At 44.5% G+C, this 22,384-nt stretch overlaps 4 protein-coding genes and 1 long non-coding RNA gene across 5 annotated transcripts in view; 1 reads left to right on the forward strand and 4 right to left on the reverse strand.

The window, feature by feature from the left end:
- Window positions 1-22,384, forward strand: part of LOC133391888 (uncharacterized) — a 77,356-nt gene that overhangs the window by 10,926 nt on the left and 44,046 nt on the right. The window lies entirely within an intron of this gene.
- LOC1274982 (histone H1) lies at window positions 8,124-9,035 on the reverse strand. The gene has a single exon (XM_314184.2). It carries the CDS (start codon window positions 8,964-8,966, stop codon window positions 8,217-8,219), a length of 750 nt encoding a protein of 249 aa, XP_314184.2. The 5' UTR covers window positions 8,967-9,035; the 3' UTR covers window positions 8,124-8,216.
- Window positions 12,244-13,155, reverse strand: LOC1274984 (histone H1). The gene has a single exon (XM_314186.4). It carries the CDS (start codon window positions 13,084-13,086, stop codon window positions 12,337-12,339), a length of 750 nt encoding a protein of 249 aa, XP_314186.4. The 5' UTR covers window positions 13,087-13,155; the 3' UTR covers window positions 12,244-12,336.
- Window positions 16,378-17,289, reverse strand: LOC133391885 (histone H1-like). The gene has a single exon (XM_061648500.1). It carries the CDS (start codon window positions 17,218-17,220, stop codon window positions 16,471-16,473), a length of 750 nt encoding a protein of 249 aa, XP_061504484.1. The 5' UTR covers window positions 17,221-17,289; the 3' UTR covers window positions 16,378-16,470.
- On the reverse strand, window positions 20,495-21,697 carry LOC133391887 (histone H1-like). The gene has a single exon (XM_061648503.1). The coding sequence runs from the start codon at window positions 21,335-21,337 to the stop codon at window positions 20,588-20,590; it is 750 nt and encodes a 249-aa protein (XP_061504487.1). The 5' UTR covers window positions 21,338-21,697; the 3' UTR covers window positions 20,495-20,587.

Consider the following 22,384-nt stretch of genomic DNA (forward strand, 5'->3'; position numbering starts at 1 on the left):
TCACCATCCTTAGTTCTAACAAAAACTACTCGGACGTTTCCATCCGCTCCCTTCACGATGTCCGTTACTCGCCCTAAACACCATTTACGCGGGGGAAGATTATCTTCCTTCACCAACACCATAGTGCCCAGGGGATGTTATCTCGCTGTTTAGTCCACTGGGTCTTAGGATGAAGGCCCGATAGGTAGTCCGATGACCATCGATTCCACAAGCGGCGCAGAAACTCTTGAACCTGCTCGTAACGGTCCAGTCGGTTGATAGGTCTCGACTCGTAAGATGGTTCCGCAAGTCCCACGATAGAGCGGTGTATTAGGAAATGTGCCGGGGTGAGAGCTTCATAATCGTTCGGGTCAGAAGACATCGGTGTAAGCGGCCTAGAATTCAAACAAGCTTCGATTTGGGTTAGCAAGGTAGTAAATTCTTCGTAAGTAAGAATGGCGTTTCCGATGGTCTGGGTAAGTAGTACGGTTCGTTCTTCTAGCACTTCACTGCTAGCTTGATGATCAGGTAAATGTTGCTGAATCGGCCAAAATTCTGGTGACTTAGTCAACCAGTCAGGGCCATGCCACCACGATTGACAGCATGCCAGTTGATCAGGATTCGCTCCACGAGATATAAAATCTGCGGGATTTTGTACGCCAGGAACATGGTGCCAGTTATCAGAAGTCAGGTGTTGAATGTCAGATACACGGTTTGCTATGAAGTTCTTCCAGCGTGATGATGGCGACGACAACCAGTGTAAGACAATGGTGGAATCTGACCAGAAATATGTTGTAAGATCGGCTTGTAAGGATGTACGTACCTTTTGATAAAGTTGAGCGAGCAAATGAGCAGCACACAACTCCAATCTGGGCAAACTTAACTTTTGCTCCTTCTTTGAGTTTCCTATGGGTTCCACACGTGATTTGGAAACAAGTAGGTTAGATGATATGTTTCCGGACTGATCTACTGTACGGACATAAACGCATGCTCCATAGGCCTTTTCGGACGCGTCACAAAAGCCATGAAGCTCTACGCATACGGGTTTGGATGTAGACATCACCCATCGAGGAATAGTAAGATCATGCAGTTGCGCCAGATTGTCACGGATGAACAACCATCGTTGCTCAAATACATTAGATAATGGTTCGTCCCAACTGATCTGTTCCTTCCACAGATCCTGCAAAAAGAGTTTAGCTAGCAAGATTAGAGGTCCGACCAATCCCAATGGGTCGAATAAGCGTGATGTATCTGATAGTACGGTACGTTTCGTGATAAGGTCAGGCAATTTAGGTGCATCGATGATGAATTTGTCGTTCGTAGTATCCCATTTTAAACCGAGAGTTTTTATGGGTTTTGATGATTCGTCAAGCTGTAGGATGGATCTTTCGTCTTGAAGCTGTTTAGGAATATTTGCGAGAAGTTCTGAGGCGTTAGACGCCCATTTGTGTAGACGAAAGCCAGCTGAATCGAGCAACGAAATCAGTTGACTGCAGAGTAAATTACCATGTTCCAGATCGTTTACTCCTGTCAAAAGATCGTCCATGTAAAAGTCTCTGTTGAGCACTTTTGAAGCAACAGGGTGTGTATTTTCACTTTCTTTTGCAAGTTGGGTTAAGCATCGGGTCGCTAGATAAGGTGCAGCTGAAGTACCATAAGTAACTGATTTCAGTTGAAATATTTGTACCGGTTTATCTGTATCTGATTTCCAAACTATGCGCTGTAGCGGACGGTCTGATTCGTGGACTAATATTTGCCGATACATTTTTTCTATGTCGGCTACCAACGCATATTTCGACATACGGAATCTCAGAATGATTGTGATTAGATCGTCCTGCACTACCGGTCCTACCATTAACGAATCGTTTAGTGATACACCTGTATCAGAACGACAAGAAGCGTCAAAAACTACACGTAGTTTTGTTGTTAAGCTGTCTGGACGAAGTACACCATGATGAGGTAAGAAATAGGACGGTTCGGTTTCGGTTTGAAATATTTGTTCCATATGACCAAGGTTCAAATATTCTGTTAAGAAAGCACTGTATGCTACCTTCAATTCAGGTTGTTTAAGAAATTTGTTGTTCAGTTGGTCAAGTCGCTTCATCGCGGTATGGTAAGAGTTTCCCAACTGGGTAAGTACGTTCGGTTTTATGGGTAAGCGAACAACAAATCTGCCATTTGAATCGCGTTTGTATGTTTTGAGAAAATGTTCTTCGCATGTCGTTTCTTCTACCGACATACCTTTTTTGCTTTGACATGATTCGAGCTCCCAAAATCTTGCCACTTGCTCTTCAATGCTACAAGCATGAAAAGCATTCGAGGTTTGTGCGTAAGGCGTATGATCAATTGGTGGGTGTCCAGCAACCACCCAGCCAAGGCAAGTATTCTGCAATACGGTTTTGCTGTTTGGAAGTTTGATTAAGCCTTCTTGTATGATGTCATAAAACAAATCGATACCAATAAGCATATCTATTTGTCCAGGTTGGTAAAATGTTGGGTCAGCAAGTTCGATATTTGAAGGCAATTCCCATGAGGAAATGTCTATGGGACTGCTAGGAAGCTCACGAGTTATTTCCGGAAGTATATGACATTTTACGATTGCCTTGAAATCTTTGTGCCGTGATTGAATGTCTAAATTTGCGTAACTTTGCGACACCAGGTTAGTTTTGCCGATTCCGCCAATGCGATGCATTTCGCGATGTTTTTGCAAGCGAAGACGATGTATCAATCGTTCAGTGACAATATTCAATTGCGCACCGGAATCGAGCAATATGCGTACAGGTAAGGGTTTACCGACTGAGTTAAGGACAGAAACTATCGCTGTTTGAAGTAATATTTGTGCTTGTTTCGGTATGATTTGGGTTGGCTGCGTTATCCTCGATACGTGAGAATAAGAAGTGGACGGTTCAGGGTTTAATTGTGTGCGATCAGAATGTGAAACCGACGTGTGTGGTTCTTGTGTTCGTGGAACAGTAACAGAAGGAGATGGGGCTGGCTGCGAAACATTTTCCGCGTGCAGCATTGTATGATGTTTCAAACCACAAACCCGGCAAGAACTCGAACTGCATTGGTTCAGTCGATGATTTGAAGACAAACAGTTGAAACACAAGGCTTTGTTTTTTACCAATTCTTTTCGTTTCGAAACTGGCATTTGTCTGAATACGGGACAAAGAAATGGCGAATGCTTAGTTTGAGAACAAAACACACACTTGTTCAAGTCGAGTGTTGCTGCGTGAACGGTTTGCACTTTTCGGCCGAAATCTCTGGCATGTTCTGTTTTCGATTTGTGTCAATTGGTTTGAGCGAGACAGATAGCTTGTTTACGGATTGCAACGTACGACAATGATTTCGAAGAAATTCGACCAGCTCGCTGTACAATGGTATGGTTTTGTTGCTGCGCGTTAACTCCCACTGTCGCAGCGTGGTAGGATCAAGAAGAGAGGTAAGACGAAAAACGAGAAGGGTACTCCAGTGCTCCGTTTTTTCTCCCTCGCTTTGCAACAGGCGCAGATTTCGTTCGAATTCGTTAACAATGCTGTTGAGCGTTTCGGCACACTCCTTTTTGGAGGCGGGAATCTCGAACAGCGCATCGCAATATGCTTTGATAAGAAGATATTTGTTTTCGTATCGATCGGTAAGAAGTTTCCAGGCAACGGCGTAATTAGCGGATGTGATCGTAATGTTTTCTATTGTTCGCTTGGCTTCTTTTGTTACGGTGGTCAGCAAATATGATAGTTTGTCGCTATCGGACAACTGGTCAGATGAATCGATCATGGAACAAAATGCGTCACGAAAAGGTGGCCAATCTCGAATGGTTCCATCAAAACTGGGCAATTTTAGTTCGGGAAGTTTTACACGGTTTGATTTAACGCATGGCTTTTCTCGATCGGGATCACTTTTTGTTATTTGAATGTTAGGAGTAAGAGCCAACATACTTTGTTCTATGTTTACATTCAGCTCGAAAATCCTGTCATCGAATCTGGAATAGCGCTCTTATGTCAGCTTGTACTTAGTTTCGTCAGTTTCTTCAAATAACACAGAAAACACGGCTGCTGCTTCGGAAGAAAGTTCGTTTAATCTTACCGCAATCAGCTTGAGTGCCGCAACGTCCGTTTTCCTCTGGTTGTAGTTGGCCTCCATGCGATCTAACTGCCGAAATAGGTGGATCAATTGGCGTTCAGCCCTTGCGATGTCATCGAGGATAGGGAACACATCTGAAACGCTGTCCTCGTTCTGGTTTGCTCCGTTCGCGTCTGGCGCCCTTGACGGTCCAGGCAAAGCCTCCTGCTCCCTTGACGGTCCAGGCACAGCCGTCGGCGAACGAATTAGCGACATTGTACCTGGTTAGATAAGCACTTGTAATGTTTGTTAAACGTTCACTTTTTTGTCACTTTTACGGGTTCGTTGGAAACTTCACTTTTTACAACTTTTAGTTCGCTTTCACACGGTCAGGGTTCGATGAACGTTTAAGAAAGACACACACTTTCTTGATCAGGGGTTAGATTATGTTTGTCACAACACTTCTGGGTTAGTGGTATGAACACGTTTCATAAAACACTTCCGTCACGTTTTGGGTTAGCGGTATGAATATGTTCGATACGATCACTGGTATGGGTAAGATGAAACACTTCTTATGTGTAACTTTTTCAAGCGGTACGAGGTAAGCGGACAGGGGTAAGCGGTACGCGATCAAAAGTAAGCGGTATGAATAGGCGTTCTGCCGTTAGCGGTTCGCGATCTGTGGTAAGCGGTAAGCGGTACGAGGTCAGAGGTAAGCGGTAAGAGTATGCGTTTTGGGGTAAGCGGTCGGCCTGGTGCCGTTAGCGGAAAGCGGTTCGCGGTCAGCGGTAAGAGTAAGAAGAAGTGTCACATTCGAATCTAAGAACCACAAAATGTGACACATTCGGATCGAAGGACCAAACTTTTATGTGGGGGATTTGGGGTTAGATGTGATATGCACTTTTAATTGTCCGAACACTGTATATGTTTGTAAGATGTTGTTAATTCACAAGTTTATTTCACTTTAGAACAGATTGGTCAGAACGCAACTTTTTGGGTCTGAGGTCAAAACGCGACCTGTTGGTACGGAGATCAGAACGCGACTTGTTGGTACGGAGATCAGAACGCTACTTGTTGGTACGGAGATCAGAACGCGACTGATCGGGTCAGAGTTCAGAACGCGACTGTTTGGTATGGGGATCAGAACGCTACTGTTTGGTATGGGGATCAGAACGCTACTATTTGGTATGGGGATCAGAACGCTACTGATCGGGTCAGAGTTCAGAACGCGACTGTCTAAGCTGATAAGAATTCTCTCGGTCAGCGCGTTGCGCTCTCTCGTCGAGCAGCGCACGGCGACACGATTAAGTTCCCTCTCTCTCTCCTTCTCTTTCTCTCGCGCGCACGTATGCTAAACAGAATTCGGTTTCCTCAACAGAGGCTTTGGCTCCAACGGAGTTCTTTCGCCTCTTTTCGGCAAGAGTGCGAGGCGTACTGAAGTTGCAATCGCCAATTTTTGCCTTAAGGGAAAGCGGGGCAAAATGGGCATGTGGGGCAAAATGGGCACCCTCAATTTAAGCATTATTTGACTACAAAGATACTTTCCAATGCTCAAAATGTATTCATTAGAGTGTTTTATGAACACCATGTAAGTTTCATAACCCTTACATAACAAATAACTAAGAAAAATGCAAAATAAGGTTTAGCAGCATATTGATGTAATTTTTGCCACTTCGAAAATAAGCTTAAACGAGTGTCACAGGGATGCGTTGAAGTTTTTCATGATAATTTTTTAAAGATATGATATTTCTTTACAATTTGTCTGAAGAAAGCAAGGCGATTGAATGCGTATTTTTAATAATATAACAAAAAATACAAAAATGCTTTACGTGGGGCAAAATGGGCAGATGCTTTTGACATACGGCGCTTGGTGAGGCTATGGTGTTGTATTTGTCGCCTCAAAAATGATAACAGGCACAGCTTCAAAAGATTCGATTTTGTAGATTTGAACGTTTAAAAACAGTTTTAATTTTGATAACATATTTTTGGAAGAATTTTAAGGGCTTTTCTGACCAGCAAATCGAAAGATAGAACGAAAAATACATTTCACGAAACGTGCGCAAAAGTATAGACCATTACCTAAGCGCAGTTGTTGTGGCCCATATTGCCCCAGTGTTTTGACGTTTCACAGTTTGTTTACATATGCCCACTTTGCCCCAGGAATATGCCCATTTTATGCCGCGTGTCAAAAAAGCTTCTCGTAAAACATCAACTTTCATTTCACATTATTTTCATGTTTTTAAGTTGTTTTCATTCTATGTGGCAATTTTAATCCATAGATAAGGGTGGAGCCCTACAATAATGAAATAAAAATTGTGTTTTGTGACATATTCAAAGGAATATTCAGAAAACTGCTTAACATGCCCATTTTGCCCCGCTTTCCTCTATATAATCTCATTCGAGTTGCGACACGCAACTGAGTTACGAGTGACGATAGCGTTTCGCGGCAGTTTAAAAGGAGAGCCAAGCCGTTTTGCGCTTCAGTCTTCAGTTAGTTGTCAAGGTGTAAGGTTGCTGTTAAAAAAATCCACAAAATAATCATGGGTCGCGGAAAGCACTGCACACCAGAGGAGCGAAAACATATTCAGGGGCTGTTTCGTGAGAACGTCCCAATAAAGACAATCTGCAAGGCGTTCGACCGTTCGCGGACGTTTGTGAACAACGCCATTCGTAGCGAGGCTACGGGTAAGTCGACAGGTCGTCCGCGAAAAACAACGGCTAACGTTGACGCGCAGATTGTTAAAAAGAGCAAGGCGGACCCTTCCAAAACTTGCACTCGAATCAAGCAGGAACTTGGATTGCAAGTTTCGTCGAAGACGGTGTCTCGCCGTTTACACGACGCTGGGTTCAGTGCCGGGAGAGTTCAGAAGCGGAAGGAAGGTTCGGAAGCTGCCGCCGCACCACGGAGAAGCGCGCATTCGGTTTGCCGAAGAACATCAGCAGCTTCCGGAACCAGCAGCTCAAGAACCAGCATGCACCCTCAGCCGATGCGCCATGGGCACGCTGCCAGGGAAACGCATACCCGTAAGCACATGACAGAAACTCATCATCCGAGGCAGCTACGCGCTGCCAGGCAGTGAAAGACAATGATGGTCAACACATTGACCATTAGAATGTGTTTTCGCTCTGTGGAACACCGCAATACCACCTCCCAACCACCACTTAAAAGCCCTTTTCAGGGCTACCAAATAATTCTGAAAAGAACTATGTCTTTCTGCTAAAAAAAAAGTTCCTATTTTTAAGCCAACAGGTGTACATGATGATATCTGTATCCTAAAATGGGTATAGGTATTAGGTTCGTTCAGGTGTAGGTACTACCTTCAATGTAATATTGCACCTCAAACGAAGGGTAAGTTAGAAATGTAATTTTGGATGAGCCCGTTTAATTTGAGTAGTACAGTACATTACGGGTAGGCATCATCGATGGACTGGTCGTAAATGATTGTACCGAATGGCTAGGGTACCAATAGCTATCACGGCACATTGGCGTATGGCAAAACTGGCTCAATCTACGAAAAACCATGTTCGTCGCGTGTATGTCGCTAGAGAGCATGTTCATAGTGAGGTTTCGTTGGACATTGTCGTAGCATGCACTAACCGTCATTACCTGTTCTTGTGTATTAACATTGTTGGGATGTCGCCAAAATAGATGAGCGTCATTTTCACAAACAGAGCCATACATTTTCTACTCTGATAATTCAGAGCTTAGGACTTGCGGTAATAAAGAGGTCGCAGAGCTTGGAGCACGCTTGACGGTTCGATTTTCCTGCACAAGACGTTTCCGCTATACTTCGACAGTCAGAACCTGCTGCATCCATGTAGTTTTGCCTATGTTTTTCGGAATCACAGCGGAGTTGGGAATAAGTAGACGATGTGTGAGCTGGCCTTAAAGATTGGCCGTTGGGATAATTTCCTGTTGTGCGTGCCAAAATGTAAACTAAAACGAGAGAAAGAGAAACGACAACAAACTTGATGGCATGCCAGCTGAACAAGCCATGCAGTATTCGACCGAGCAGGAGTAATCCGCCGATCTATGTAATATGTAAGGTGTTCGAATGAAATGATGAAGTTCTTGAATGATTCGATTTGTAGTCCTGAAAAGGACTGTTGCTTGGAACCAAGAGAGCGTTATTGCAATGCTGTTGTAGAAGCATGCAGTATAACGTGTAGTAGGTGGTTTACTTCTTGGCTGCAGCTGCCTTTTTGGGGGCAGCGGCTTTCTTGGGTGCGGCAGCCTTCTTGGGAGCGGCGGCCTTCTTGGCGGGAGCTGCTGCCTTCTTTGGTTTCGGTGCTTTTGGCTTGGCAGCCGCGGCCTTGGTTGGCTTGGTGGATTTCTGCTTCGGGGCTGCCGGTTTCTTGGCGGCTTTCTTCGCTCCGTCGGCGGCCTTGGGTTTCTTAGCTGCGGCGGCCTTCGGTTTCTTGGCGGCGGCACCGTCAGCCTTCTTGGTGGTCTTCTTGGCGGCGGCCTTCTTCTCTCCGGCGGGCTTCTTGGCTGCGGTCTTCTTCTTCTTGTCCGCGGCAGAGGCCGACTTCTTGGGGGCCGCTGCCTTCTTCTTCTTCTCCACCGCTGGCTTCTTGGCTGCGGCCGAGAGCTTGAATGAGCCCGACGCACCGGTTCCCTTGGTCTGGACCAGCTTGCCGTTGGCGACGGCAGTCTTGAGGGCCTTTTTCAAGAAGGTGGCCAGCTTGGTCACGTCAGCCTTGTAGTTGGCCGCCACGTACTTCTTGATCGCCTGCAGCGAGGAACCGTTGCGTTCGTTGAGTGCCTTGACGGCGGCCAGCAGCATCTCGTTGACCGGAGGATGTGCCGCTGGCTGCTTGGGCTTCTTGGGGCCGGCGGCCGCCTTTGGCTTCTTCGGTGACTTGGCCGTGGCGGCTGGGGCAGCAGCTGCTGCAGCCGGGACTTCGGTCGCTGCGGAATCGGCCATCGTAGTTGCTTTCGCGCTTGTTTGAGGGGTTATTCGCTTTCACTCACACACTGACACAGCAATGTTTATGTTTATGCTTATGCTCACCTATGCTCGGGGGTGACTCGAATTTGGGAACTTGAGAGGAAACACATTGAAAGCTTATGTCAGATTTTCGATGCGGTTGTCAAAGAAAGTTGCAAAAATACTGTTGTACTTTCTATCGAAAATAACCACATATTTGCTCTGAACACTTGAATCAGATGATTGTTTCGGGTTGGCAAAATGTTAGGCTTTCAAAAAATGTATACTTTACCTCTAAACTAGCTCTACCGAAGACGAAAATAGCGATAGAAGTGCGGATTTGCGCGACGCTGCAGCGATAGATTGGGATGTTTTGTGGTATATCTCCTGTAAACCGCATTTCCGACACCTCTGGGGTGGTAAAATAGTGAGTTTAACATTTTTCCTACCAAAGTACATCAAATGAATGATAAATGGTAGCAGCAAAGTGTATTAAAATGGCAAAACAAAATGCATCCTCCAGCGTCAGATCGATCGAAAACCGAGTGACGTTTGCTTGTTTGGGTTGGCTTGGTGTATCGAGATAGTAAGAAATAATTCATGTTCTATGCATTTGTATGTATGATAAATGAAAAGTTTGGTAAAAAATGCGTACTTAAACTTGTATTAACTTGGATATGATCAATAATGTTCCACAATTCACCAAGGCAATGCAAGTAAAGTTTGCTCTACGTGGCGTTTGACAGATGTGCATCAGAGATGATATGCTACGGATGGCGTATGGAAGCCGATGTGGATAGAGTCACAGGATCGGTGCAATTTAGGAATAAGGAACCACAATCGGCATGAAATGTGGTCGGAGAAGTTCACAGGTAATTGTCATGTGTTTGTGTTTGTTATAAGATTCCGGGAACATTCGGGACCAAATGTGTGAGGCTTGTATCATTAGCTAGTGGCGCATTACATCCGGCCGGACAACATAACAGTCAGGTGAAAAAAACACTCAAGGCATTTTTATGAGGATGTCTTCTAACAGTCTGATTGTGGACATGATACAACGAGCCTCTCATGATCACCATGTGGAGCGAAATTTGAATGAATTGTCTAGATGCTCCTGAGGGAATTGTCTAGATGATTGTGGTGCTGGCTGACCCAATAGATTTTATAGTAAGCACAGACTATTCGTGTTTTTCGGAAAGATTTAAACATACCGAAACGAAATAAAACAATCACTCAAAATTGATTACGCATAATCATACACTATGTCTAACTTAGTCTTCTTGGCGGAAGAGCATATAGCATAGTTGATTGTCTTATTGAGGATATTCGCGTTCGTGCGTTCAATTGCGTGATCTTTGTTATGGGCACAGCTTTTGAACTGGCAAGTTTGAAAAAAGCACTCATAGTTCCCTTGTAATCCAACAGAGAACGCTTTTGCTCGTGGATTTCAGGATGCTCACAATTTGAAGCATTTGGCATTATTCAGGCCTATCCTATTCTCTCGTAACCCGAACCGGGTAAATTTTCTTGTAAAACGGCATGCGTTTTTGCGATATCCCCTGGAAAGGAGTAAAGTAGTCGTGTCTTCTGTTTATAATCTTTTATGTGATCTGTAAATGACAACATAATTTTATAGTCCGCCTAGCGCGATAGGAACTAGAACCAATGCCGATGGGTCTTTTGGTCGTGTCAGTAGCAAATGAGTGGGCGTTATCATTATTTATTTATAAATAAGTTTAAAAAAATGGAAAATAATAATAGATGTGTGGACTTACAAATATTTGTTGGAAAAGGAGCTACATGCGGTGAACAGCAAATATGTACAGCTTTGTTATATAGAATAAGTTTTGTCTTGAAATAGATTGGTGATCATAAATATCGATAATGTTAATTTTGATTAGACATAGACAACAATATCTGTTTTAGTAGTCTGTTTAAAACGTCTTCCAAATGAAGAAGTCAGCAGTTTAAAAAGTATTTGTCGTATTTGAGCAAGCTTACGGACATTAATTAGTGATTTGAAACCCCTACAGAAGAAAAATGGAAATTAGAGTAGGTGTGATTGCTTCATTGGCATGTTGTTAGCGAGTGCCCTTGCTTGTTGTGTTGGCAAGCGACGAAACGACGTTAGTAATTAAATAGAAGCATTTTCTTAATGTTGGAAGTATACACGCTCAACTAACCCAAAAACGTGTTGTTGATAATATGTTAGATAGACGTTTTGGCGCGTAAGGAGTTCTTTCGCCTCTTTCTCTTGAACGTCATGATGATAGCAGCTAAAGCAGGATTGCGGCGCGAGCTTAAGGTGAGTGAACAGACAAGAATTGTTCAGAAGGAAAGTCTTAGAGGATCGCGGAAAAGTTGAGATTATCACACCAGTAGAAGAAGTATGTGGTACTTATTAGGACAAAGCATCATGTAAGGTTGAAGAAGTATAGGTACATGATGATATCTGTATCCTAAAATGGGTATAGGTATTAGGTTCGTTCAGTTGTAGGTACTACCTTCAATGTAATATTGCACCTCAAACGAAGGGTAAGTTAGAAATGTAATTTTGGATGAGCCCGTTTAATTTGAGTAGTACAGTACATTACGGGTAGGCATCATCGATGGACTGGTCGTAAATGATTGTACCGAATGGCTAGGGTACCAATAGCTATCACGGCACATTGGCGTATGGCAAAACTGCCTCAATCTCCGAAAAACCATGTTCGTCGCGTGTATGTGCATGCTAGAGAGCATGTTCATAGTGAGGTTTCGTTGGACATTGTCGTAGCATGCACTAACCGTCATTACCTGTTCTTGTGTATTAACATTGTTGGGATGTCGCCAAAATAGATGAGCGTCATTTTCACAAACAGAGCCATACATTTTCTACTCTGATAATTCAGAGCTTAGGACTTGGGGTAATAAAGAGGTCGCAGAGCTTGGAGCATGCTTGACGGTTCGATTTTCCTGTACAAGACGTTTCCGCTATACTTCGACAGTCAGGACCTGCTGCATCCATGTAGTTTTGTCTATGTTTTTCGGAATCACAGCGGAGTTGGGAATAAGTAGACGATGTGTGAGCTGGCCTTAAAGATTGGCCGTTGGGATAATGTCCTGTTGTGCGTGCCAAAATGTAAACTAAAACGAGAGAAAGAGAAACGACAACAAACTTGATGGCATGCCAGCTGAACAAGCCATGCAGTATTCGACCGAGCAGGAGTAATCCGCCGATCTATGTAATATGTAAGGTGTTCGAATGAAATGATGAAGTTCTTGAATGATTCGATTTGTAGTCCTGAAAAGGACTGTTGCTTGGAACCAAGAGAGCGTTATTGCAATGCTGTTGTAGAAGCATGCAGTATAACGTGTAGTAGGTGGTTTACTTCTTGGCTGCAGCTGCCTTTTTGGGGGCAGCGGCTTTCTTGGGTGCGGCAGCCTTCTTGGGAGCGGCGGCCTTCTTGGCGGGAGCTGCTGCCTTCTTTGGTTTCGGTGCTTTTGGCTTGGCAGCCGCGGCCTTGGTTGGCTTGGTGGATTTCTGCTTCGGGGCTGCCGGTTTCTTGGCGGCTTTCTTCGCTCCGTCGGCGGCCTTGGGTTTCTTAGCTGCGGCGGCCTTCGGTTTCTTGGCGGCGGCACCGTCAGCCTTCTTGGTGGTCTTCTTGGCGGCGGCCTTCTTCTCTCCGGCGGGCTTCTTGGCTGCGGTCTTCTTCTTCTTGTCCGCGGCAGAGGCCGACTTCTTGGGGGCCGCTGCCTTCTTCTTCTTCTCCACCGCTGGCTTCTTGGCTGCGGCCGAGAGCTTGAATGAGCCCGACGCACCGGTTCCCTTGGTCTGGACCAGCTTGCCGTTGGCGACGGCAGTCTTGAGGGCCTTTTTCAAGAAGGTGGCCAGCTTGGTCACGTCAGCCTTGTAGTTGGCCGCCACGTACTTCTTGATCGCCTGCAGCGAGGAACCGTTGCGTTCGTTGAGTGCCTTGACGGCGGCCAGCAGCATCTCGTTGACCGGAGGATGTGCCGCTGGCTGCTTGGGCTTCTTGGGGCCGGCGGCCGCCTTTGGCTTCTTCGGTGACTTGGCCGTGGCGGCTGGGGCAGCAGCTGCTGCAGCCGGGACTTCGGTCGCTGCGGAATCGGCCATCGTAGTTGCTTTCGCGCTTGTTTGAGGGGTTATTCGCTTTCACTCACACACTGACACAGCAATGTTTATGTTTATGCTTATGCTCACCTATGCTCGGGGGTGACTCGAATTTGGGAACTTGAGAGGAAACACATTGAAAGCTTATGTCAGATTTTCGATGCGGTTGTCAAAGAAAGTTGCAAAAATACTGTTGTACTTTCTATCGAAAATAACCACATATTTGCTCTGAACACTTGAATCAGATGATTGTTTCGGGTTGGCAAAATGTTAGGCTTTCAAAAAATGTATACTTTACCTCTAAACTAGCTCTACCGAAGACGAAAATAGCGATAGAAGTGCGGATTTGCGCGACGCTGCAGCGATAGATTGGGATGTTTTGTGGTATATCTCCTGTAAACCGCATTTCCGACACCTCTGGGGTGGTAAAATAGTGAGTTTAACATTTTTCCTACCAAAGTACATCAAATGAATGATAAATGGTAGCAGCAAAGTGTATTAAAATGGCAAAACAAAATGCATCCTCCAGCGTCAGATCGATCGAAAACCGAGTGACGTTTGCTTGTTTGGGTTGGCTTGGTGTATCGAGATAGTAAGAAATAATTCATGTTCTATGCATTTGTATGTATGATAAATGAAAAGTTTGGTAAAAAATGCGTACTTAAACTTGTATTAACTTGGATATGATCAATAATGTTCCACAATTCACCAAGGCAATGCAAGTAAAGTTTGCTCTACGTGGCGTTTGACAGATGTGCATCAGAGATGATATGCTACGGATGGCGTATGGAAGCCGATGTGGATAGAGTCACAGGATCGGTGCAATTTAGGAATAAGGAACCACAATCGGCATGAAATGTGGTCGGAGAAGTTCACAGGTAATTGTCATGTGTTTGTGTTTGTTATAAGATTCCGGGAACATTCGGGACCAAATGTGTGAGGCTTGTATCATTAGCTAGTGGCGCATTACATCCGGCCGGACAACATAACAGTCAGGTGAAAAAAACACTCAAGGCATTTTTATGAGGATGTCTTCTAACAGTCTGATTGTGGACATGATACAACGAGCCTCTCATGATCACCATGTGGAGCGAAATTTGAATGAATTGTCTAGATGCTCCTGAGGGAATTGTCTAGATGATTGTGGTGCTGGCTGACCCAATAGATTTTATAGTAAGCACAGACTATTCGTGTTTTTCGGAAAGATTTAAACATACCGAAACGAAATAAAACAATCACTCAAAATTGATTACGCATAATCATACACTATGTCTAACTTAGTCTTCTTGGCGGAAGAGCATATAGCATAGTTGATTGTCTTATTGAGGATATTCGCGTTCGTGCGTTCAATTGCGTGATCTTTGTTATGGGCACAGCTTTTGAACTGGCAAGTTTGAAAAAAGCACTCATAGTTCCCTTGTAATCCAACAGAGAACGCTTTTGCTCGTGGATTTCAGGATGCTCACAATTTGAAGCATTTGGCATTATTCAGGCCTATCCTATTCTCTCGTAACCCGAACCGGGTAAATTTTCTTGTAAAACGGCATGCGTTTTTGCGATATCCCCTGGAAAGGAGTAAAGTAGTCGTGTCTTCTGTTTATAATCTTTTATGTGATCTGTAAATGACAACATAATTTTATAGTCCGCCTAGCGCGATAGGAACTAGAACCAATGCCGATGGGTCTTTTGGTCGTGTCAGTAGCAAATGAGTGGGCGTTATCATTATTTATTTATAAATAAGTTTAAAAAAATGGAAAATAATAATAGATGAGTGGACTTACAAATATTTGTTGGAAAAGGAGCTACATGCGGTGAACAGCAAATATGTACAGCTTTGTTATATAGAATAAGTTTTGTCTTGAAATAGATTGGTGATCATAAATATCGATAATGTTAATTTTGATTAGACATAGACAACAATATCTGTTTTAGTAGTCTGTTTAAAACGTCTTCCAAATGAAGAAGTCAGCAGTTTAAAAAGTATTTGTCGTATTTGAGCAAGCTTGGAATAAAGAAACGGTTACGGACATTAATTAGTGATTTGAAACCCCTACAGAAGAAAAATGGAAATTAGAGTAGGTGTGATTGCTTCATTGGCATGTTGTTAGCGAGTGCCCTTGCTTGTTGTGTTGGCAAGCGACGAAACGACGTTAGTAATTAAATAGAAGCATTTTCTTAATGTTGGAAGTATACACGCTCAACTAACCCAAAAACGTGTTGTTGATAATATGTTAGATAGACGTTTTGGCGCGTAAGGAGTTCTTTCGCCTCTTTCTCTTGAACGTCATGATGATAGCAGCTAAAGCAGGATTGCGGCGCGAGCTTAAGGTGAGTGAACAGACAAGAATTGTTCAGAAGGAAAGTCTTAGAGGATCGCGGAAAAGTTGAGATTATCACACCAGTAGAAGAAGTATGTGGTACTTATTAGGACAAAGCATCATGTAAGGTTGAAGAAGTATAGGTACATGATGATATCTGTATCCTAAAATGGGTATAGGTATTAGGTTCGTTCAGTTGTAGGTACTACCTTCAATGTAATATTGCACCTCAAACGAAGGGTAAGTTAGAAATGTAATTTTGGATGAGCCCGTTTAATTTGAGTAGTACAGTACATTACGGGTAGGCATCATCGATGGACTGGTCGTAAATGATTGTACCGAATGGCTAGGGTACCAATAGCTATCACGGCACATTGGCGTATGGCAAAACTGCCTCAATCTCCGAAAAACCATGTTCGTCGCGTGTATGTCGCTAGAGAGCATGTTCATAGTGAGGTTTCGTTGGACATTGTCGTAGCATGCACTAACCGTCATTACCTGTTCTTGTGTATTAACATTGTTGGGATGTCGCCAAAATAGATGAGCGTCATTTTCACAAACAGAGCCATACATTTTCTACTCTGATAATTCAGAGCTTAGGACTTGCGGTAATAAAGAGGTCGCAGAGCTTGGAGCATGCTTGACGGTTCGATTTTCCTGTACAAGACGTTTCCGCTATACTTCGACAGTCAGGACCTGCTGCATCCATGTAGTTTTGTCTATGTTTTTCGGAATCACAGCGGAGTTGGGAATAAGTAGACGATGTGTGAGCTGGCCTTAAAGATTGGCCGTTGGGATAATTTCCTGTTGTGCGTGCCAAAATGTAAACTAAAACGAGAGAAAGAGAAACGACAACAAACTTGATGGCATGCCAGCTGAACAAGCCATGCAGTATTCGACCGAGCAGGAGTAATCCGCCGATCTATGTAATATGTAAGGTGTTCGAATGAAATGATGAAGTTCTTGAATGATTCGATTTGTAGTCCTGAAAAGGACTGTTGCTTGGAACCAAGAGAGCGTTATTGCAATGCTGTTGTAGAAGCATGCAGTATAACGTGTAGTAGGTGGTTTACTTCTTGGCTGCAGCTGCCTTTTTGGGGGCAGCGGCTTTCTTGGGTGCGGCAGCCTTCTTGGGAGCGGCGGCCTTCTTGGCGGGAGCTGCTGCCTTCTTTGGTTTCGGTGCTTTTGGCTTGGCAGCCGCGGCCTTGGTTGGCTTGGTGGATTTCTGCTTCGGGGCTGCCGGTTTCTTGGCGGCTTTCTTCGCTCCGTCGGCGGCCTTGGGTTTCTTAGCTGCGGCGGCCTTCGGTTTCTTGGCGGCGGCACCGTCAGCCTTCTTGGTGGTCTTCTTGGCGGCGGCCTTCTTCTCTCCGGCGGGCTTCTTGGCTGCGGTCTTCTTCTTCTTGTCCGCGGCAGAGGCCGACTTCTTGGGGGCCGCTGCCTTCTTCTTCTTCTCCACCGCTGGCTTCTTGGCTGCGGCCGAGAGCTTGAATGAGCCCGACGCACCGGTTCCCTTGGTCTGGACCAGCTTGCCGTTGGCGACGGCAGTCTTGAGGGCCTTTTTCAAGAAGGTGGCCAGCTTGGTCACGTCAGCCTTGTAGTTGGCCGCCACGTACTTCTTGATCGCCTGCAGCGAGGAACCGTTGCGTTCGTTGAGTGCCTTGACGGCGGCCAGCAGCATCTCGTTGACCGGAGGATGTGCCGCTGGCTGCTTGGGCTTCTTGGGGCCGGCGGCCGCCTTTGGCTTCTTCGGTGACTTGGCCGTGGCGGCTGGGGCAGCAGCTGCTGCAGCCGGGACTTCGGTCGCTGCGGAATCGGCCATCGTAGTTGCTTTCGCGCTTGTTTGAGGGGTTATTCGCTTTCACTCACACACTGACACAGCAATGTTTATGTTTATGCTTATGCTCACCTATGCTCGGGGGTGACTCGAATTTGGGAACTTGAGAGGAAACACATTGAAAGCTTATGTCAGATTTTCGATGCGGTTGTCAAAGAAAGTTGCAAAAATACTGTTGTACTTTCTATCGAAAATAACCACATATTTGCTCTGAACACTTGAATCAGATGATTGTTTCGGGTTGGCAAAATGTTAGGCTTTCAAAAAATGTATACTTTACCTCTAAACTAGCTCTACCGAAGACGAAAATAGCGATAGAAGTGCGGATTTGCGCGACGCTGCAGCGATAGATTGGGATGTTTTGTGGTATATCTCCTGTAAACCGCATTTCCGACACCTCTGGGGTGGTAAAATAGTGAGTTTAACATTTTTCCTACCAAAGTACATCAAATGAATGATAAATGGTAGCAGCAAAGTGTATTAAAATGGCAAAACAAAATGCATCCTCCAGCGTCAGATCGATCGAAAACCGAGTGACGTTTGCTTGTTTGGGTTGGCTTGGTGTATCGAGATAGTAAGAAATAATTCATGTTCTATGCATTTGTATGTATGATAAATGAAAAGTTTGGTAAAAAATGCGTACTTAAACTTGTATTAACTTGGATATGATCAATAATGTTCCACAATTCACCAAGGCAATGCAAGTAAAGTTTGCTCTACGTGGCGTTTGACAGATGTGCATCAGAGATGATATGCTACGGATGGCGTATGGAAGCCGATGTGGATAGAGTCACAGGATCGGTGCAATTTAGGAATAAGGAACCACAATCGGCATGAAATGTGGTCGGAGAAGTTCACAGGTAATTGTCATGTGTTTGTGTTTGTTATAAGATTCCGGGAACATTCGGGACCAAATGTGTGAGGCTTGTATCATTAGCTAGTGGCGCATTACATCCGGCCGGACAACATAACAGTCAGGTGAAAAAAACACTCAAGGCATTTTTATGAGGATGTCTTCTAACAGTCTGATTGTGGACATGATACAACGAGCCTCTCATGATCACCATGTGGAGCGAAATTTGAATGAATTGTCTAGATGCTCCTGAGGGAATTGTCTAGATGATTGTGGTGCTGGCTGACCCAATAGATTTTATAGTAAGCACAGACTATTCGTGTTTTTCGGAAAGATTTAAACATACCGAAACGAAATAAAACAATCACTCAAAATTGATTACGCATAATCATACACTATGTCTAACTTAGTCTTCTTGGCGGAAGAGCATATAGCATAGTTGATTGTCTTATTGAGGATATTCGCGTTCGTGCGTTCAATTGCGTGATCTTTGTTATGGGCACAGCTTTTGAACTGGCAAGTTTGAAAAAAGCACTCATAGTTCCCTTGTAATCCAACAGAGAACGCTTTTGCTCGTGGATTTCAGGATGCTCACAATTTGAAGCATTTGGCATTATTCAGGCCTATCCTATTCTCTCGTAACCCGAACCGGGTAAATTTTCTTGTAAAACGGCATGCGTTTTTGCGATATCCCCTGGAAAGGAGTAAAGTAGTCGTGTCTTCTGTTTATAATCTTTTATGTGATCTGTAAATGACAACATAATTTTATAGTCCGCCTAGCGCGATAGGAACTAGAACCAATGCCGATGGGTCTTTTGGTCGTGTCAGTAGCAAATGAGTGGGCGTTATCATTATTTATTTATAAATAAGTTTAAAAAAATGGAAAATAATAATAGATGAGTGGACTTACAAATATTTGTTGGAAAAGGAGCTACATGCGGTGAACAGCAAATATGTACAGCTTTGTTATATAGAATAAGTTTTGTCTTGAAATAGATTGGTGATCATAAATATCGATAATGTTAATTTTGATTAGACATAGACAACAATATCTGTTTTAGTAGTCTGTTTAAAACGTCTTCCAAATGAAGAAGTCAGCAGTTTAAAAAGTATTTGTCGTATTTGAGCAAGCTTACGGACATTAATTAGTGATTTGAAACCCCTACAGAAGAAAAATGGAAATTAGAGTAGGTGTGATTGCTTCATTGGCATGTTGTTAGCGAGTGCCCTTGCTTGTTGTGTTGGCAAGCGACGAAACGACGTTAGTAATTAAATAGAAGCATTTTCTTAATGTTGGAAGTATACACGCTCAACTAACCCAAAAACGTGTTGTTGATAATATGTTAGATAGACGTTTTGGCGCGTAAGGAGTTCTTTCGCCTCTTTCTCTTGAACGTCATGATGATAGCAGCTAAAGCAGGATTGCGGCGCGAGCTTAAGGTGAGTGAACAGACAAGAATTGTTCAGAAGGAAAGTCTTAGAGGATCGCGGAAAAGTTGAGATTATCACACCAGTAGAAGAAGTATGTGGTACTTATTAGGACAAAGCATCATGTAAGGTTGAAGAAGTATAGGTACATGATGATATCTGTATCCTAAAATGGGTATAGGTATTAGGTTCGTTCAGTTGTAGGTACTACCTTCAATGTAATATTGCACCTCAAACGAAGGGTAAGTTAGAAATGTAATTTTGGATGAGCCCGTTTAATTTGAGTAGTACAGTACATTACGGGTAGGCATCATCGATGGACTGGTCGTAAATGATTGTACCGAATGGCTAGGGTACCAATAGCTATCACGGCACATTGGCGTATGGCAAAACTGCCTCAATCTCCGAAAAACCATGTTCGTCGCGTGTATGTCGCTAGAGAGCATGTTCATAGTGAGGTTTCGTTGGACATTGTCGTAGCATGCACTAACCGTCATTACCTGTTCTTGTGTATTAACATTGTTGGGATGTCGCCAAAATAGATGAGCGTCATTTTCACAAACAGAGCCATACATTTTCTACTCTGATAATTCAGAGCTTAGGACTTGCGGTAATAAAGAGGTCGCAGAGCTTGGAGCATGCTTGACGGTTCGATTTTCCTGTACAAGACGTTTCCGCTATACTTCGACAGTCAGGACCTGCTGCATCCATGTAGTTTTGTCTATGTTTTTCGGAATCACAGCGGAGTTGGGAATAAGTAGACGATGTGTGAGCTGGCCTTAAAGATTGGCCGTTGGGATAATTTCCTGTTGTGCGTGCCAAAATGTAAACTAAAACGAGAGAAAGAGAAACGACAACAAACTTGATGGCATGCCAGCTGAACAAGCCATGCAGTATTCGACCGAGCAGGAGTAATCCGCCGATCTATGTAATATGTAAGGTGTTCGAATGAAATGATGAAGTTCTTGAATGATTCGATTTGTAGTCCTGAAAAGGACTGTTGCTTGGAACCAAGAGAGCGTTATTGCAATGCTGTTGTAGAAGCATGCAGTATAACGTGTAGTAGGTGGTTTACTTCTTGGCTGCAGCTGCCTTTTTGGGGGCAGCGGCTTTCTTGGGTGCGGCAGCCTTCTTGGGAGCGGCGGCCTTCTTGGCGGGAGCTGCTGCCTTCTTTGGTTTCGGTGCTTTTGGCTTGGCAGCCGCGGCCTTGGTTGGCTTGGTGGATTTCTGCTTCGGGGCTGCCGGTTTCTTGGCGGCTTTCTTCGCTCCGTCGGCGGCCTTGGGTTTCTTAGCTGCGGCGGCCTTCGGTTTCTTGGCGGCGGCACCGTCAGCCTTCTTGGTGGTCTTCTTGGCGGCGGCCTTCTTCTCTCCGGCGGGCTTCTTGGCTGCGGTCTTCTTCTTCTTGTCCGCGGCAGAGGCCGACTTCTTGGGGGCCGCTGCCTTCTTCTTCTTCTCCACCGCTGGCTTCTTGGCTGCGGCCGAGAGCTTGAATGAGCCCGACGCACCGGTTCCCTTGGTCTGGACCAGCTTGCCGTTGGCGACGGCAGTCTTGAGGGCCTTTTTCAAGAAGGTGGCCAGCTTGGTCACGTCAGCCTTGTAGTTGGCCGCCACGTACTTCTTGATCGCCTGCAGCGAGGAACCGTTGCGTTCGTTGAGTGCTTTGACGGCGGCCAGCAGCATCTCGTTGACCGGAGGATGTGCCGCTGGCTGCTTGGGCTTCTTGAGGCCGGCGGCCGCCTTTGGCTTCTTCGGTGACTTGGCCGTGGCGGCTGGGGCAGCAGCTGCTGCAGCCGGGACTTCGGTCGCTGCGGAATCGGCCATCGTAGTTGCTTTCGCGCTTGTTTGAGGGGTTATTCGCTTTCACTCACACACTGACACAGCAATGTTTATGTTTATGCTTATGCTCACCTATGCTCGGGGGTGACTCGAATTTGGGAACTTGAGAGGAAACACATTGAAAGCTTATGTCAGATTTTCGATGCGGTTGTCAAAGAAAGTTGCAAAAATACTGTTGTACTTTCTATCGAAAATAACCACATATTTGCTCTGAACACTTGAATCAGATGATTGTTTCGGGTTGGCAAAATGTTAGGCTTTCAAAAAATGTATACTTTACCTCTAAACTAGCTCTACCGAAGACGAAAATAGCGATAGAAGTGCGGATTTGCGCGACGCTGCAGCGATAGATTGGGATGTTTTGTGGTATATCTCCTGTAAACCGCATTTCCGACACCTCTGGGGTGGTAAAATAGTGAGTTTAACATTTTTCCTACCAAAGTACATCAAATGAATGATAAATGGTAGCAGCAAAGTGTATTAAAATGGCAAAACAAAATGCATCCTCCAGCGTCAGATCGATCGAAAACCGTGTGACGTTTGCTTGTTTGGGTTGGCTTGGTGTATCGAGATAGTAAGAAATAATTCATGTTCTATGCATTTGTATGTATGATAAATGAAAAGTTTGGTAAAAAATGCGTACTTAAACTTGTATTAACTTGGATATGATCAATAATGTTCCACAATTCACCAAGGCAATGCAAGTAAAGTTTGCTCTACGTGGCGTTTGACAGATGTGCATCAGAGATGATATGCTACGGATGGCGTATGGAAGCCGATGTGGATAGAGTCACAGGATCGGTGCAATTTAGGAATAAGGAACCACAATCGGCATGAAATGTGGTCGGAGAAGTTCACAGGTAATTGTCATGTGTTTGTGTTTGTTATAAGATTCCGGGAACATTCGGGACCAAATGTGTGAGGCTTGTATCATTAGCTAGTGGCGCATTACATCCGGCCGGACAACATAACAGTCAGGTGAAAAAAACACTCAAGGCATTTTTATGAGGATGTCTTCTAACAGTCTGATTG

This window comes from Anopheles gambiae, chromosome 2 (genome assembly GCF_943734735.2).
Source record: "Anopheles gambiae chromosome 2, idAnoGambNW_F1_1, whole genome shotgun sequence".
Lineage (NCBI taxonomy): Eukaryota > Metazoa > Arthropoda > Insecta > Diptera > Culicidae > Anopheles > Anopheles gambiae.